Here is a 19,980-nt window from a genome sequence, read left to right as displayed (position 1 = left end):
TTCAAGAGCAGAAGTATATTGGGTGCCACGACTTCCTATTATTCAGCTTATTAGATTTTGAAAATAATATCCATTTCTCCTCCATGTAAAAATGTTGTTATGAATTAGGAATAAATAAAACTCTTGTTTAGATCAAATTATTATTTTATTTGCCACAATGAACATTTTTTATAATGTTTGTTGATAAAAATAAAAAAAATGAATAAACGAGAGGAAAGTTGATGTCAAACAGATATGCATTCAGATACATCCTGATATTTTTGTGAAATCTACATCATTTAGTGTCAAAACTATGTATTATGATCTCACGTATTGCAAGTTGAACTTGCAGTCTGTGAGTTGTGGGTTGAATCCTTGTCCAACCAAACATGCTTATTTTTTTCAGCCAAGTAGTCATTATAATCAACCCTACTTTTCTTTAATAAAAGTAACCAAAAGTTGACAGTGGATGCTGATGATTAACTGCATTTTCTTTAGTATTTCATAGCTAACTTTGGGATAGTTAACACAGATAGCTTTTGTGTGGTTTAATGAAAAATTCAAATGAACAAACAGACTTAGATATGTTCATTTTAAGTCAGTTTTCTAATCTGACGCTAAACAAAATCCTTTCAAGTGTTGCTTCTGAAATTGCTGGGAATTCCTCATGCAGATACTTGAAACAGTCACCATCTTTGTTTGAGATCATTACAAACTGATCTATCAAGCCCAGTTTTATATGAAATGAAAGTAATAAGACGTTCTTTGTGTCAATCAGATTTTCAAATTCAGTGTTTTCAATTCTGGTATCCAGCTGACTTTGTGTGGCCATTACTTCTTATCCAGCACTGGTTTTGTGTCATTTGACCCATTTCACACACAAAATGTGAAAACTTTGTCTGACTGGGTGTTTAATACAACAACATTCAAAGGACTTTCAAGTTTCCACAAAATAGCCAGCCATGTTCTTTGTAATAGACCTTATTAACAAGAATTTTGATAGTTTTGTATGTGTCCTTCAAGTGAATCGATTGACTAATAGGAACATACATATATGTTACTGTTTTGAAGAACAACACATTTTGGACCTGTATTGAAGTTATCAGTGAACAATATCCACTCTTCATTCACAGGCTGAAACTCATAGTATTGGTATTAATACAACAATATTGTTTCAATAAAGCAGTGAACATTCTTCCTAAATGTATGGAATAAATCCTTTCTCTTGATTTCTAGAAGCTTTGGTTTAGAGTTATTTGGCATAATGGCTGTTTTCAGAAAGTAAAACAAGACAAGTTTTAAAAGACTTGTAGCAAAATTTTAATAATTATAACTCACCAGGTTGACTAATGAGTAGTTCAAACAGCAGCAGTTCTGGTTTCGAGCTATTTGATGTAATGTCTGTTTTCTGATTTCAAATCAAAGTACATGGACTTTGATTTTTAAAAGAGAATTACGTTAAAAAAAGATGTAATGTGTAAATTAAAAAGTTAAATGGCATTAAAAAGATGAATGGCCTTTAAAAAACGAAAAATATTTGTAATGTTACTGATAAATAATGGGACAAAACATGTTTAAATTGGTGTTGTTGTTGAGAGTCATAAAATGTGGCTTGTTGTGACCTGAATGTTACAGAGACAACACAGTGGTGCAACAATGCAACAATGAGTTAAAAAAACTGTGACCAATGCATAGTCTAGTTAAGAAAACTTTCTCTTTCTGATACTTGTGGAAGCAAGATGGCCAAAGTTTAATAGAGGGTTTTATTTGGAAAAGTTTGTTTTCACGTTACTCACTCCAAGTCAACTGGTACAGAGCTGAGTCTTGAATACAGGACCACAGTCCATGTATGGAACAGACACAGCAGTGATAGTGCCAGAGCAGACAGATTTAGCTGCAGTATCAGCAAGCCCATTCCTGTGAATACCAACATGGCCTGGTATCTAGAAAAACTGGATAGAAGTAGATGTTAAAAGAGAAATGGGCCGGTCAGTTTTGAATATTGATGAGAACTGATGTGAAGCAATTCCAGGGCCAGTAGAGAACAAAGCGAGTCAGTACAAATAGTGCAATTTAAGTCCTGCTTTGCTCCTATGTGATCCAGGGCAAGAGAAATAACTTACAGTTCAGCAGTGAACACAGAAAATGTTGAGGGGATTCTGTGTGCAACCACCGAACCACATCAAACCATGGCAAAGCCCACACAATCACCTGATTTTGAACCATCCTTCTATTCCTATTTATATGGATGGTTTGAAATCAGGTGACTCTGGTTTGTTGTGGCTTAGTGGTTGCATACAGAATCCACTCAACATTTTCTGTGTTCACTGCTGAACTGTACGCCATTTCTCTTGTCCTGGAGTATCTGCTTTTCTCAAATGATTTAAAGAAAGACCACATTTGGGGACTGTAATAAGCCATGGTGAGATGGGCTGACCAGTAAATACTGCTATGTTATCCGAGAACAGACCCAATGTTTTTTGTAGCTCTCCAACCATTGTAGCACAAGCATCTTTTGATTCAGTTGATGGTCTAAATCCACATATGTGGATTTGACATTTTTATTCATCAGGACTTCAAATGCTGAATAGAGATGAGGAGCCCATCTTGTCCCTAAGATGTTCACAAGTTTTAATGTGTTTTCTTCCAGAGCATCACTGACACTTTTTAATTCCCTGCTTGCTTTGGCACCCAAATGATACTGTTTGTAAAGTCCTAACAGAAGGTATTTTATGTCCGATAAAAACTTTTAATTCCTTCACAGCATCTAGCAGTGGGCCATACACTATACCCCAACTCACCATGGCATCCCATCTCTAGTAAGAAGTGCAATTAGTCCATTTTCTGCTCCATCATTGATGGAAACACCATCAGTACCTATAGTGGTTGCCTTTCTTTTGCAGTTCTCCACACCAGCTGTCTCAAATACTTTTTCAATTGTTGTTTTTAATCCTGTGGCAGTATCACTGGGTGGGGCCTGCAAGTCCAAAAATTTTGTAACAACATTTTCTGCCTTAACAAATACAGTTTCTTCTTCAATTACTTCAGTGTCTTTAGATATATCTGAGATGAAGGAAAACACTGCAGCATTATCAAGGTCTGCTCACAGATCTTACATCATAATGTCATTAATGCATGTGATAAAGTTTTTTGCTGATTTGTCATTTATGTACATGTCTCCATTTATTTTCTGTAAATCGCATAATGGCCCAAATAGAGAAAACAGCTGTTCTGTTACTACTAAGTAATAGGCGGTAGTGAAAAGTTTTTCCAGTTTCTCAAGCTCATAAGCATGTAAATTTCTTATGCATAAATCCATCTGCTGAGCCTGTAGTTTAGATTCAGCATTGGCAGCTTGAACACACGGAGTATTCCTTCCACTTATATCGTGGGCTTTGGTCAGTTGTAGACGAAAATTACTGGTACCTTTTACAAAAACACTATTACCTTGGCACACGTTTTTGTGGCTTTTGCATGCCTTGCAAAACATTTAATTAGTTTCTTGATCACCCTTTAACCAAGGGAATGTTTCTTCCCATTTCGGTAGGTAACTCAGAGATCGCTTCTCTCATACTTTTTATTGATTGCATTCCACAGAAGACATTGGGTTACCTCCTTGATTGCTTGATCTTGCTGCCGAAGCAGCAGGAATGATCCCACTACGACCATTGACACTTATGGTGGTGCCTGCTTTTCCCTCGACTTTTTTTAACCTTGTCAATTCTGACATCTTCACTCCAGAGTTCCTTTCACTTTGTACGACTGTCGTCTTTACTAATGTCACTTTCTCTATTCAATTCTAAACTCTCATCATCAGATTTCCTTCACTTTTTGAAATATTTCAACAAAGTCACTTTCTTTGGTAAAACCACACATTAACCACAGACAAGAACTGCTATTCTGTTTATTAGATGCACGGACTTGTTGGGCTAGGTAAATTATATGGAAACAGACAGATATTGGAGGGAGGGTATCTATTCACAAAAATCGCTGGCACTGAAACCCTGTCACCCAAAGGTGATGTCATCGGCACACAGAAACTACAGCACAAGGCTGTTCAATATAGTTTTCACATGTACCTTCTAATCTGTATGTTACAATATGTGTTGCCGGTGCGGCAGGGGAAATATGTCTAATGAAAAAAAATTGCAGCTTGTTTTCCCGGTTTCCAGTTTTATTACAGGCTGTTATTGCCCATTATCAGCAAAAGTCCGTTAAGAATGACCAATAAGACAATTATTTAAACGTGAAATATCACTTATCTGCTCGGGAAATAGACAGAGCAAGAACTGTTGCCTGTATGTTATATTTACATGCCCCGGGATGTCGGGCAGTTCATAATTTTGAACTCTGGACTGCAGTAACCTGTATACAGTGATCGTTCTGTACTGGTACACGTACATAACACATAATCAATTGTAAACTGCACTGCATGTTGAACTACTAAAATGGGTTTGGCCTAGGTTAGAGTATCTTAATCCAACTCAAATATCTGAAGAATGAGTTGTAATCTCAACTTTAAGCTCAGTTTTGACCTGGGAACTTGAAATGAGCCAACAAACCATACATCAACAAAATAGGCATATATCTGAAACTTTATCTGCATGCATGAATGCGAAAGTAAATTCAAAACAACGGCCTAAAGTTGGAAATAGTACACTGGAAATGCTACTGTAGCCCGAAATAATGAAGTGGACTATTCCCAACTTAAGGCCGTTGTTTTGAATTTGCTTTCGCATCCATGCATGCAACTGAGAACGTTAAGCCTACTTACTACTCAGTACTAACTTTGCTTACTTGAACTTGTTGAACTCGTGTACGTTTCCAGACAATCCTAAATTGATTTTGTTGATTTGTCGGTTCTTTACACTAACTTTATATGAAGACGGTGCCACAGTACTGTACTACCACTAGTCGTATAGTGTATACATAACAAAGTTAAGAATAATGTTGTCATACGTGTCGAAGTCTTACGCAATTTGACCTAAAAGGTCGAATTATCGTCTTTAGACTGCTTAGTTCAGTCAGTTGTTTTCCCAGCTTTTCAGAACATACTGATTTGAATTTACAGTTGCAAAATAGTTGAATAGTATGATACTCTTATTTTTCTGTAGATGTGACTAAATAAAGCAGTAAATGATGAAACAAAACAGTTCCACCACCTATAAGTTCTTATACATAGTTATAGCAGAAAGAATGTCAGTTATCATAACATACAATCATCTTTTACTTGAAGTTTTATCAAGATTATGTGCTGCTCTTTACAGTAATATTTTGCAAACCAATGACGACTTGCTTCAGATACATAGTTGAGTAGTTTCTCGAAACTTTATTTATTCACCGAGCCAAAGAAAATGTGTTCTTAACAATGCAGAGTAAACTTGGACATGGTATATAAGGAGAATTACAAAAAAATCGACTAAAGTTGAGTGTGGCAGTGAAAGAGTTAAGGGCATTGTAGCTGGGGGAAAAACTTTGTGGTGTCCTCTTCACTTGGTGCGCTAAACATGTGCTTATTTTGCTTAATGGTTAATTCAGGGTTGAGGTCAAAAAGCTTTTCATTTGGTTTGAGAACAATTCTTTTGGAGGCACAGAGAGATCTGTCTGCACTCTCACTGTAGTAGTGGAACGAAGTGCAGCAGCATACGTCCAGGATGAAGTAATGGACAGCAACTTTTGAGCCTAAAGTTAATTAATGTATTGAATTGTCTTCAAATGCTGCCCTACTTTTCTCCCAATACTTTAGGGCAAGAATAGAAGTAGAATGGGTGAGAGCCATTCCAACTGACGCAATGAGGGTCCATTTCACACTCATAGACCTCATGGCCCTTGCCACCACAATGAGCACACATTAAGGAACCACAGCATGATGTCTTCGAGTGACCAAACGTTTGACACTGAAAAAATTTGAGAGGTTTTGGAATGTATGGTCGTGCCTTACAATTAAGATAACCTGCCTTGATGGTGGCAGGTGCAAATAATGATGTAAATGTTAAAGTGAGAACATTGGTCAGCATCATAATTCCACCTCTGCAAATTGAGATATGCCTCACTGCAGAAACTCCTTAGGTGGAGAAACCAAAGAGGATCTATGACCTGGGGATGCTCATCAAATCCTCAACAATAACTCCTCATGATGAATTCAAAATAGGATGAGGCATAACCTCAATAGGTATATCCCCAATCGCCTTTGAGTGTAAGGAGTTCACTGCATTTAGATGTGGATGTTTCCACCAATATGTCACCAGAGCAAAGCTTTTTGACTGACTTTTGAGAGCCAGCAAATCCTTCTATTTCCTTCTGAATGAAAAAGAAAGACATTTGCAAGAAAATGAGGTACAGGTGTTACAAATGTTGAAGATTGTTGCCCAAAATCTTCAAGACGTGGGCTGTTCTTCACTATTTTATTTAAGTTTTTATTTGGATGGTCCATAATAAGAAAGAATATTTTGGTGCTCACTGACCCCACCCGCCATGGAGTTCTACGACGGGATGGACTACAATGCCAAACAAGAACACTGCAGCAACACCAGGGTTTCATGAGCACTATACCCAAAGACCAGTATCAGATAACATGTCCACAACACCTGTTGAGAACATCCAACACTAGTACTTGGTTGACCCTAGCCCAAGTGGATTAGCCAATTGACCTTAAGGGGCTATTTCAAGGTCGCCCATCTACAGAAATTCAAGGCCAAAATAGTGTGTTAGGGTTGAATCCCTCAAAACCAGGAACCTCTCCTCCCCTTTATAGGTCATCATGCACGGCAAACACGTGTGTGAATGTTTAGATCCCAGAGAAGGTAAACTGAAAGAATAACCTTCTCTGGGAGGTCTTCTCACCACGTACAGGAATCTACACCGAGGGATCGATGTTAAGAGATGAAGTTTGATAATTTAATGAATGGTAATTGTTTATTGATTCCTTCAACAGTGGTCTCAAATGTGTCCTCTTTCTTAACGATAAGATATATGTATTTGTTACTATTACTCATTTTGGTCACTTGAAGGAAACACACGAAAATCTCGAACTTCTTATTTATAAAGTCAAATATAAAAAAAAAAATGTGTTTGGCTACTTTGTGGAGACCTAAAAGTCTTTTGAATGTTGTAGGATTAACAATACTGTTATACAAAGTTTCTGCGTTGTTGTTCTTTTGTGTGTATGTGAAATGGGACGAGCAAAGTACTAAATCAGCACCAGATAAAGAAGTAATGGCCACCCGGAGTTAGCAGGATAGAAAACATTGAACGTGAAAGTTTGGTTTACACAAAGAAAGTCCTGTTAGCTTTACTTCAAATTAAAGTGGGCTTGATGAATCAGTTTGTGAAGACCTCAGACAAAGATGTTAACTCTTTCTTTATGGACAATTTTCAACCTTTTCAGAAGTTCCATTTAAAGAAAGGACTTTGTTTGGCCTCGGATTAGAAAATTGACTTTTGGCATTGTTTCACTACATGTATATATGTGTGTGTAAATAGCTTGCATACTATAGATTGCATTTATTGTTAATAGGCGATTAAATGAGCAGTATAAAAAAAAAAATAATGAATTAAATATTTCATTACGATTATTTGTCCAGGTTTTCAAATTGTTGTCATAATTGATAATACCACCCGAATGTACTTGTCATATTCCATCATTCAGAAATAATCCAAAAATCAATGCCAATCTAGTCAAACATCATGGAAAATCGTGAAAAAAAATTAAAGTAAGTAATGGTAGAAAGCTGAGTGTTTACACCAACAACGATTCAACTTCCACTGTCTAAACGCCCGCCGCTAGTACAGCGGTATGTCTCCGGATTTACAACGCTAAAATCAGGGGTTCGATTCCCCTCGGTGGGCTGAGAGGATATCTTTTTGTGGCTTTGCTATAAGACAAATACACACTGTCTAAACCTCGTTTTGGAAACACAGTTACCATTAAATACCTCATAAAAGAAAGCAAATGGATAGAAGCTGGCCTCTAACATTTCGACTAATTGTACTCCCTACCTCCACCCTTCCAAAACAAAAAATATATAAAAATGTATACCCTACCATAATATGTGTGTGATTTTTTATGATTATTCATCACTGCTGACTGGATTACCATCACTGTTTGGGATTTTGACTGATAAATGGGATATCCCACAGGCATTATCCATTATGACAATAAGTTGGTAACGTGAACCAATAAAAACAATGTGATACTGATATATATAAATAAATTTGGGAATTAACCGAAATTACATCGTAAAACACATACATACGGAAATAGAAGTTATACAAATACAAACAAAGCCAATATGTAAGTGGTACGCAAACACTTACCATACTGTTACTAACACCATGTTAAACATAATAATGGATATTTTAATTCTTTTTGTTTATATGTGGAGACATTATTAAATCCTGAGTAACTCCAATGTAAAAGGTAACACTGGCTATGTCGGTATATTTGATATAGTAGAGACACTTTCACCACTATCTGTAAACATTTCAATTTTTTTTAAGTTATATGTGGGGACATTATTAAATCCTGGGTGACTCCACTGTAAGAGGTAAAATTTAACACTGGTCGTTGTTCCAGCAGTGTAGGTGTATTTGATACAGTGAAGACATGGTCACCACTATCGGTAAATATTTTCAATTTTTTCACAAGCGTCTTCATAATTTTTCTGTTGAAAAATCAACAGAATAAGTTTTATGTGCTTTTTCTCAACATACTAAAAAGGAATAAAAATGTTTCATACTTTAAATTAAATGTCAGAAATATATTTCCATACATAAACATGAAAATCACGTGACTATATGTTTACACTTTTATATCATCACAGAACCAGTTTTATGTTTATAATTGAATATAATGTGTTTAAATATTAACTTACAGCCCAGTTATGTTTTAATCATAATATATATATGTAATTATTATCATATTTTGAACTTTCTCTGTTAATTTGTATGAAAACACAAAATTATTTATGGCATTGTCAGTTCATCACTAGATTGATGTATGACGTCTACAAACCAAAAGGTGAAAGAATGTTTTTATTATTCGCTCTGCTCTCCAATGGTACAGAGGCGAGCTTACAGATTTACAACGCTAAAATCACAAGTTTGATCCTACTTGGTGGACAGTGAAGATAGCCTGATGCGGCTTTGCTATAAGAAAATACATTACAATTCACTTACAAAATCCTTCTCAACTGTATAGATAGCTTTTCTCCAGAGTTACACTATTCACTTCCAATATTCACAAATCTTGTTGAAACAATAAATTTCTTAATTCTACAAAATTTGGTTAAAAGAATAGATAAGCAAACAACTAACTATAAGCATAAAAAGTGTTTTATTCATGGTGGAACATATTACATGTTTCAAGAATACATTGGTTTGTCTTCTTAAGACACAGAAGGCATATTTTCACTATTTTTTACCATCAGTAAAACACTTCTTTATGTTTATAAATCACTCTGTTCGCATACTGTTACAATTACACGATGTTCTTCACAAACAATGTGTTTAGTTAAAATGTTATTGATCAACTTAAGATATTATTCAATATTTCCTACCAGTAGTCATATCCAGTTACAGTTCTAACGTCTTTACTTAAACCTAGTTTTTATTAAGTTCTTGTTCCACATTTTCAAGTATTTATCTTCATCAATCACAGTTGTTGTACATTTAACTTTTCAAACAACACTCGAACTACAAGTGTAAAAGTCTTATCTCTTTTCCCTTTCCTTAAGTTTCTGATAAAACATGTAAATAAGTTAAAAATGTATTGTATCGCAATAAAAATAAATACATTAATAAAGCTATCAGTCACAATCGTCTTACTGACAAATGAATGTACATGATTTATAATATTGTCTTTTACAAAATACAGATTATATCCTTTTATAAGTTCTTGGTTAATTTAAAGATAATTCAAAGAGTTTTCTCATGATAATATCTAAATTATGTTTTCCTTATTTGTAGATATTATTGGGAGATCAACTTCACATGAAACTTGTCCTTCTGTATTTCTTACACTTATTCTAAGCCTACACAAAAATCAACCAAGGGTATTTAAGTTAAGAGTGTTTTGGTCTTTGGATCAAGGCATCCCACTGTACTTACACGCAACAATCCTTCACAGATTCAAAATTATCTTAATTAAAGCATAATATATACAGAGCTGTTCAATGTTTAATTCTGCACGCGTGTGAATAACTTATTTAGAAAATAAAATTACTTTGATTCTCCACGTTCTCAGATTCTAAATATACTGCAGTATTCAGCATGCGAGAAGAAGATGAGGTATGACAGACATCAGAATTTTTAACGTTTCATCTAAAGTTGTCATGGAAACTGTGTAACACAAAACAAACCAAATCTACATCTGTTTCTCGCGATATCGATTGTAGAAAAATGAAAATAATCCACTTAACAAAGAAAACACACAGTAATAACTACATCGTTAAAAAACCATAGCTAGGCAAAATCGAAAGTCACCACAACCTGAACGGATAAAATTCCACACAAACAAAGCTCAGCCTTACTATGTAACTACTGGCATGTGCCTTCTTTGAAACAGTTAAAATATGAAAAACAGAATGTGCAGATAAAAAATACAGTTGCCTTTTATGCAAAATTTCGAATAAAACTATATACTACGTTATTCCTCCCATCAGCAGTACTGATACTGAATGGTATTCTCGAAACGGTAACTTTTAAAATGTGAACTTCGGATATCGTATTGAATCAGAATATGTTTCCCATACAGTTGCAACAGTCTGCAGTAATATGCAAATAAGTTGAACTTAATTCAAACTCGTAATATAACTTATGATATGTATAAAATTAATACATTTAATCTCACTTCCTATAGTTTGTGGCCCGGCATGGCCTAGCGCGTAAGGCGTGCGACTCGTAATCCGAGGGTCGCGCCCGCGTCGCGCTAAACATGCTCGCCCTCCCAGCCGTGGGGGTGTATAATGTGACGGTCAATCCCACTATTCGTTGGTAAAAGAGTAGCCCAAGAGTTGGCGGTGGGTGGTGATGGCTAGCTGCCTTCCCTCTAGTCTTACACTGCTAAATTAGGGACGGCTAGCACAGATAGCCCTCGAGTAGCTTTGTGCGAAATTCCAAAACAAACAAACAAACCTATAGTTTGTTTAGAACATTCGAGTAAAGCTATAAAGCGCTATTTTTGCTAGCCGATCCTAATTTTTAACACATACAAATTTTAAAAAACATTACAGAACTGGTTTGTTCGATCACGTTTTCGTTTTTTCAATTCGAAATTCCCACCTGTAAAATCTTTAGGTTCTCCACGACTCAACCACAATCGGAAACTTGATTTTATTTGAAGTATGCTATTTCCCCGAAAAGAAACCGAAGGTAACCTGGAGGACTCTTATATTTTAACTACTCGCACCACGGTACAGTGGAATTGTCCGGCAGGTAATCATCAGACACTAAAATGACGTCACATAAGAGAAGCTTTCACGTTGCAATTTGTACTGTCGTGACGTCATTAAAACGTACGAGAAGTACTATACACTCTCTACACTTCAACTCAGAGTGACATATGAATTTCAAGAAATAAAGATATTTCACACCCTTAATTTGGGTTACATTTACTTATGAAGAACACTTTCGGGGACCTTACAGAAGTAATTCTAGTAATTTTGAATATTATTTTAATTACGGAAAGCAAAATATTCTTCTTTTAAGGTCTTCATCGTCCTTTGGATCCTTATCACCATCTTCTGCTTAAATTAGATTTTTCATAAAAACATAGACTGAAATGTAGCAGTTAATTAACTGAGAAACACATCACGGAATATCCCCGAGAGGTTTCATAAAAAACCCGCTTTTTAGAAAAGATAAGTTTATTATAAAGTTTTGTCATTTCCTTGTAAAGTCGTCGGAAAAAATTCACTGTCTTGAGACATTCACAATAATTTAATAAATCTTATATAAAACAAATTAACTTGTCTATGTGTTGTTAATAATGTGTACAGTGAGATATGCGACACTATTAACGGTCTTGAGAAATAACTACACTTGATTTTGAAAATAATTGTAATTTAAATTATAATTACTTTTACCATCAGAAACATAAGACGGATGAGAAGTAAGAAACAGTAAACTAATCAATAATGAAGTGAGTATATCCAATATTTTAACCTTTATTACAGACAAAACATGTACTTTGATAAACTGTACAGATGTTAGTATTTGTTAGTGAAAGGATAAAAGTGCATTCGAGTCCTTGTCAGTGAGATGATAGAGACAAAATTCTAATGTACACTGCAGCAAGAAGAGATACAATTATAGAAACTTATACTTTGGTGATTAAAATTATAAAAATAAAGAGTACAGGTCAATTAAAGTTAGTAAAGATAAAACTGATTTAAATTTAATTAGAGGATATATAAGAGAAAACTTAATCACACTTTTAAAGAAAATGAAAGAAAACCTGTAAAACGCTGAAAACACAAAGGAACGTGAAAGTTTCACGATATTTTTAAAGTAGTTATTCGTTTTTCAATAGAAAAGGTCCGGCATGGCCAGGTGGGTTAAGGCGTTCGACTCGTAATCTAAGGTTCGAATTCCGGCCACACCAAACATTCTCAACCTGTCAGCCGTGGGAGCATTATAATGTGATGGTCAATCTCACTATTCGTTGGTAAAAGAGTAACCCAAAAGTTGGCGGTGAGCGGTGATGACTAGCTGACTTCCTTCTAGTCTTACACTGCTAAATTAGGGACGTTTAGCGCAGATAGCAATCGAGTAGTTTGAGCGAAATTAAAAAACAACTCGAATAGAAAACAAAGTGCATTACAAAACCCAAGCTACTGTTTTCTTCCAAAAATCTCTAGGTGTCTGCCAGATCGTATCTGTTTTAAAAAGATGTATAAATACTTTATCTGTGGACATAAAGTTTACTACAAATATATACATGAGTCGAGCACACAAATCTGAACACCTCAGGAAATAGTAATATTATTTGAGATACCCACAGGTCTTACATCTCTTGCTACACATAGCTTTGTAGGATATCAGCTCTTTCGAAATTACTAAAGGTAAATCCATAAGATGCCAATGTATATCTGTCCTGTTCAGCTGTGTGAATGTGTTATATTGCAAACAGACACCATCAATGTGAACTTTTTGACAAAATTGTCAATTTTATTAGTCCATTACTCTGTATTTTACCTCCCAGGTGACTTAGGTTACCGTGGTTATAACGAGGCAGGAAAACAGTTTTTTTCTATAAAGATGGATACAACTTTTTTTAGTGTGGAAGATCTAAAATATTTGTTGCTTACAGGTGTTTTTAAACTCGTAAATGTTGTTAATTTTAGAAGTCACACAAAGATCTAGAGGTGGAGTTAAAAGAATTGACAAGAAAAAAGTCGGTTCTACTGTAGAAGAACAGGATCTGGAACCTTTACCAACTGTATAATCTTAACGTTGTATTTACTCAAAAGTTGACGAATGAATTTTCTCATTAATATTAGTTTTAAGTAAACTTTTAGCTTAATTATTTTTACTTACGTAAAATAAGATATTTGAACATTTTTTCTTGGAATGGCTATAATGATTCTCTTTTAATGTGTTTACTCAACGTTTATTTCTAAACATTTATTCAAACGAATCTTTACTTCTAGAGCCTGAAACTCACACCAAAAACACCTTAATTAGTCTAATGGTGGTTGTAATGTTGGTTCTGCTAAATAAATATAATTATAGAGCAACTAGCGTGTGAACAATGAAATATAATAAGGGTGACTTATTTTACATAAAATATTTTCGTTGCACTAACACAAGGATAAAATAAGAAAATCGATATTCTGATCAAAGTAGAAGAATGAGTACCTTTATGTGACTACAAAACCGATATAACTCTTGGGGAATTAAAGAAACTATGTTTTATCTTCTCCCTTCACATTCAGCGATTATTGTGATTATGTGTATTTTTATAGGAATTAGAGAACATTGTATAATGAAATATTATGCTATAATTATATGTGTAGCAAAAACAACAACTATTTAATGATTTATGATTTTAGTATAAAATATTTTCTCACATTATTTTAAAATTTAATCGGATATATAACTTCTCATCCCCCTACTTTACAAGTCCCTGTCAAGCTACTGTTTGTTAACGTAATGAATAACACGTAACGTTGAAATATAAATCTACATGATATAGGGGTTAGGGGAAGCTGGATTTACCAAATATTCACAAACAACTAAACAGTAACAAGTAAATCTTAAAAAAAGTAAGCTAATAAAAATATATCACATTTTCTTGGACGATTTTGTGAGACCACACGACAGTGAGATTTGTAATTATTTATTTTTAAATCTTTTTTTCATTGAAACTCTACCATATCTTTCCAATAAAAAGAAAACAATATCACCTTGACCTCTCCAGAATTACTACTGCGCACGCGAATGACGGTAATATTGGTTGTACGATATCAGAATTCATCAGGTCGTAATGGAAATACATTCGATAAAATAGTATGGAAGCAGTAAAAAACATTTGTGAAAAGATAAACGTTCTTAGTGTTGCGTAATGACACACCAATACAATAGATTCCACCTCACCAGCATGAAACATTATTTACTATCATAGGTAATAGCCTGTATAGTGTCACTATCTGACACAACTTGTGTTATATTTACTCCCTTGTCTTTGTAAAACTTAAATAATATTAAACAGCTAACTTATTTCTCATAATATGTCTATAGTGGATTAGAAGTAGAACATTTCTCACATTTTTATTTGATTGTTTTTTTGTTTTTTTTTGCTTTGATGCATGTGGAAATGTGAACATTCAATATGATTTTTGTCAACATGTTTGTAAACGTATCGTGGGTTCTTGGATAGTTTCCCTTCATCTTCTCTCTTCATTTCACTGAATTTACACTCTCAAGCTATTGCACGGGTTGCACCCCTTTATATCCGGTACTGTCTGAGATGTAGTTTGTACAGTATTCAAGCTGAGAGATGACTTAGAGTGTTGTATGAGTTATCATGACTTCCTTATTTGTTCGAGTTTTTCATTCTTCTTCGTGTCTTAACTATCCTTGCAAAACGTCCCGACTGGTACGGCGGACTAACTGCTTGAAACCGGATTTTGATATCCGAGGTGTGCGGAGCACAGATAGCCCATTGTGTAGCTTTGTGCTTAATTCCAATTAACCATTCAATCAATCAGTATTTGCAAAATTTATCCTAAGTCTGCTGTATATTAACGATCCTTAAACTTTAACCTGCAGAGCATAAATTTCCTTTATATACTCTTCAAAAAAAAGAAACGCAAAAGGGATATTTTTGTTATTTTAAATAGAAATATATGTAATAACGTTACAAGCTCAAAGTATGTGATGTTACACGTGTTAAGGCACTGATCGTCAGACCAAAGTGACAATAAAAGTTGTGCACTTTGAAAACGGAGGAAAACATCGGATTTTTCGCCAAAACGCATGCGTGACCAATAAATTTGTTGCATGTTCTGCAAGTGCAACATGTGCAAAATCCCTATAAAAGTGACGGGTTCTCGGTTTCCATAGCTCAGTGTTAAGCCACCGACACGCAATACAGCTTCGCCAAGACTGACTGAAGCACAACGCAACAACGCCATTGATCGCTTGGAAGCAGGCGAATCTCGATCAGATGTTGCCAGAGCTGTGAATTTCCACCAAAGCACCATCACAAGGCTATGGAATTGTCACCAACAACATGGATTAACTCGTGACCGTCCACGATCTGGCAGACATCGTGTGACCACGCCCGCACAAGATCACTACATTCGGTTACGTCACCTTCGGGATAGGATCACCACTGCGACGTCTACTGCCTCAAGAGACCTTTTGCACATTCGAGGGAATCTTACGGCTCAACGATACGTCGACGAGATTCTAAGACCCCATGTGCAACCCATCATGGTGAACTTCAATGACGTTTTTTCAACATGACAACGCCCGTCCTCACACATCCCGACTCACCACTGTCTTCTTGAGACACCACAACATCAACGTTCTTTCCTGGCCCTCCAGATCACCACATTTAAGCCCCATCGAACATCTTTGGGACGAGTTCGACCGACGTCTGCGACGGAGACAACCTCAACCGCAGACTCTACCTCAGCTTGCAGCAGCTTTGCAGGCTGAGTGGACAGCCATTCCACAGGATGTGATTCGTCATATCAACGCTTCCATGGGCAGGAGATGCCAAGTAGTTATTGATGCTTACGGGAGGCATACTCGTTATTGACGTTGAGTGACGTTAAACTTCAACCAATGAGCGTGGACTTCGCCTTTGCAGACTTTGGATGTTCAGCAGTGAATGTGCAGTTTCACACATGTCAAACAGAACTACCTGAAATAAACTTGTTAACAATTTGTCTCATATTTTGCCTTTTGCGTTTCTTTTTTTGAAGAGTATATTAAGTAAAGTATCTGAAACCAAGTGATTCATCAACAGTCACCTAGAAATATCTGTTTCAATAAAATCCAAACCTCATCAGTAAATTGTGACTATTAAAAAAGATAAAAGAAAACAAGAGTTGTGGGATTTTATGGATGGTGTTTTTGATCATACCACTATATTTTATTGAAATTTCTAGAATATTTAAAATTGGTGCCATTCACGTATTGTTGAGAATTATTCATCCAAACAAGCTGTTTAAAATGATAAAAACTTGAAACCTAATTTACCACTTGTCATTGAGTTACACTGATTACAAAGAATTCCACCTGCCATTTTCAAAGTTGTATGTTTAATTACATTTTTCTTTAAATTCTTTTTTACTTTTGTGTAATTTAAACTTGTCTAGGTTTTAAAATGGATTCATGCTATTAAATGAGTAATGGTTACATGAAGCTACAAGCCATGTCCTTAAACAATCTTAGTATTTTCGAAAACAGAGAGCCTGGCATGGCCAAGCGCGTAAGGCGTGCGACTCAAAATCCGAGGGTCGCGGGATCGCGCCCGCGTCGCGCTAAACATGCTCGCCCTCCCAGCCGTGGGGCTGTATAATGTGACGGTCAATCCCACTTTTCGTTGGTAAAAGAGTAGCCCAAGAGTTGGCGGTGGGTGGTGATGACTAGCTGCCTTCCCTCTAGTCTTACACTGCTAAATTAGGGACGGCTAGCACAGATAGTCCTCGAGTAGCTTTGTGCGAAATTCCAAAAACCTAACCCTGAATAACGTCTACTACAGGAACAATGCAAGGCACATACATAGTATCCCATGCGAATGTGTTAAGATCACATCGTTATATTTATAAATCTTTGAATGCCATCTCATTGTTTTAATAGCCTAATGATGTACCTTACTGAAGCATTAAATGTTGACATGGAAGAAACTGTAATAGAGACACAGAACGTGATCTAACATATCGTTTACATTAAGTATGTAGAAGAAGTAAAAATAATGATAATTCGGCCATAGCAGACTATTTACAACAAATATAATTAAAACATTATGATAAATGTCGTTGAAGCATTCAAAGTGACGATCTTCAGAGTCACCGTGTAACAGTCCATTGAGGAGAGGTAGATGTGCCTTGAGAGAAAGGATGTCCAGATGATCACCGTATTTGTCCGCCAAGTACTTCAGCTCATCAGGAGTATCCTCTTCTCAAAGAAATTTCAAGAGAAGAACTTCTATATGTCGATACGCCTGGAAGCCTGGCTGATCAAAACGACGGTTGATTGCGTTAATGGCAAGGCCAAGAACCTCAAAGTACTGCCTTCTGTAGAATTCCTTGTGAGACGACGGGAACCTCAAAACGCTTGGGCTCTCTCTTCTGTCTTGGCATTTGAGGTTCGAAAATGTTGAGCTCCATTGCCTTTCGGTGCACTTCTTCATATATCTTGTCAAAATTACTATCATTCCTCATTTTATCAAGAACACCTGCTGCCAGTTTTGCATTTTGTTGCCCCTGTGTTGCAGACATGCAGGTCTTCTGCAATGTTTTTGACAAATTGTCCGTCAAAGAGTACACGGCGACACCAAGATGAAAAGCGAAGAAGTATTCAAATTTCTCTATTTGGAATCTGACACCTATTATTCGTGCCCTCATTTCAGAGTCTAGATGATCTTCCAGACAAACGTCCCACTCTAAGAGAAGCGCTTTGTGGTTGGCAATGATGCGGGCGAAGCTCTGGCCGCGAACTGTCCAGCGAGTTGGGCAAATCACCTTTAGACCTGCTGTTTCTAGGTTGATGTTAGCTTTTATTTTTTCGAGCAGACCTTGACACTTTGGTGAAAATTTTATAAGCTTGCAGATTTCGTATGTGATATCTAGAGTATCAGCTAACAACTTAGACCCTTTTGTTGCGTCACATAATGCCAAATTTAAGGCATGCCCATGGCAATATGTATAGTGTGCTTTAGGAGCATCTTTGAGGATTTGTTCAGCAACACCTCTTCGTGATCCAGCCAGAGGACATCCGGCATCGTAGCACTGGCCCCGACAGTTGGTCAGGGTCAAGTTCATCCGAATTATCGCGTCCTTGATGGCCAATACGATGGTATCTGCCTTTATGGTGGGGATTTCATAAAATCCGATGAAGTCCTCGTGGGGTTCCAGATTGTCGTCAATCCATCGAACACATATTGTAAGCTGTTTCTTGTTTGCAACGTCAGTGCATTCATCGGCAAGGATGGAGAAATAACGACCATTTCTGATACAAGACGCCACATCTCGCAACACCTGCAATTCCATTACCTCTAATATTTCGTTCTGAACATCATGTGTAACATACTTGTTGGTTTTCTTCTTAAGCCACTCAATCATTTTGGAATTGTTCTTTGCTCTGAGGTGATAAAGTTGTATGAAGTTCGATTCTTCATCGCTGTGTCCTTGCAAAGCTAGTCCCTGTCTAGCCAAGAACTGTAAGTTCTCGATGATTTTGGCCATGTTGCTCCTAGATTCTTTCTTCTCTTCTCCCAGTGTCATGTCCAACATTTCGCCAATGTAAGAACATGTTTTGGGAAGAACTATTTCATTCTCTTCTGCCATTTTATGGCACTGCGACATTTGGTGATCTCGAAACTTTTCCCTTGCCTTCTTCCAGTTTGAAAAGCCATCTCGGAGGAAAGCCGATTCTTTGTACTTTGCATTGAGTTTCTGCTCTTTTTCTGCCAGTAAGCAGGTGTGACAAAGAACCGTATCTGAAAACTCTATGTAGTGTAACCAAGGAACTTCTTCGTACCATGACGGCTGAAATGATCCTTTGAATTGCTTGCATTCCATTTTGGGGTACTGGAAATTTTGTGGTTGATTTGGTTTTGACGGGATTATCAATTCCGCCTGTAAACTGTCATCCATACTTGCTTTGCTACCTACAGAAGAATGGATGCCTTCTGAAGCTGTCGATAGACCAACAATTTCTACTGACGACCCGCTTTGCTGAACCTCTGCCTGCTGTATAGTTTTTTCACATTTCCCTTGTTTAACAGGCAGCTTGGGACCACAGAACTTTTCCATCGATTACTGTATTTTTCTTTTTCTGGGAAGGGGCTTTGGTCTGACCTATTGAAATACGAAACGAAATGACTGTAGGACGTTTCCCAATTCAAATCGCCCTATATTTTCATTTGGGTCATTTTTGGCAGAAAGGGTACCCATTATATAATTATTAGGGATTTTTAAGAAGAACAATTGACCCATTTTAAAGGTATTTTATGGGGGACGTTCGACATTCACATCCATTGTGGAATCCTCCATGATGCGCAGGAAGTCATTACCCCATATAACGAACCCATCCAGGTCCATATGAAACTACCGAGTTAGCTGATAACATACCCATCCCGCACCGGTCCGTACGAAGCTATCTAGTTAGCTGCGTGCGGCCGACCGGCTGGCGAGGGATCGGAGCCGTGCGCACACGCGTGATCGTGATTCTTAAATTTCAAGTGCAACATTTAAAAATCACTGGTGTGCGCAACGTGTACACATCGAGCATGAGCGAGAATCGGTGCGAGAACTCCGGGCGAGA

At 36.5% G+C, this 19,980-nt stretch overlaps 1 protein-coding gene across 1 annotated transcript; it reads right to left on the bottom strand.

Annotated features, from left to right (window-relative positions):
- Positions 1-17,714: 17,714 nt before the first annotated feature.
- LOC143242241 (zinc finger MYM-type protein 1-like) lies at positions 17,715-19,469 on the bottom strand. Its single transcript, XM_076485610.1, has one exon. It carries the CDS (start codon positions 19,467-19,469, stop codon positions 17,715-17,717), a length of 1,755 nt encoding a protein of 584 aa, XP_076341725.1.
- Between the last annotated feature and the right edge of the window lie 511 nt (positions 19,470-19,980).

Source organism: Tachypleus tridentatus, unplaced genomic scaffold, assembly GCF_004210375.1.
Source record: "Tachypleus tridentatus isolate NWPU-2018 unplaced genomic scaffold, ASM421037v1 Hic_cluster_2, whole genome shotgun sequence".
Classification (NCBI taxonomy): domain Eukaryota; kingdom Metazoa; phylum Arthropoda; class Merostomata; order Xiphosura; family Limulidae; genus Tachypleus; species Tachypleus tridentatus.
Note: the sequence above shows the minus strand (reverse complement) of the source record. Positions and strands in the feature narration are given on the sequence as shown.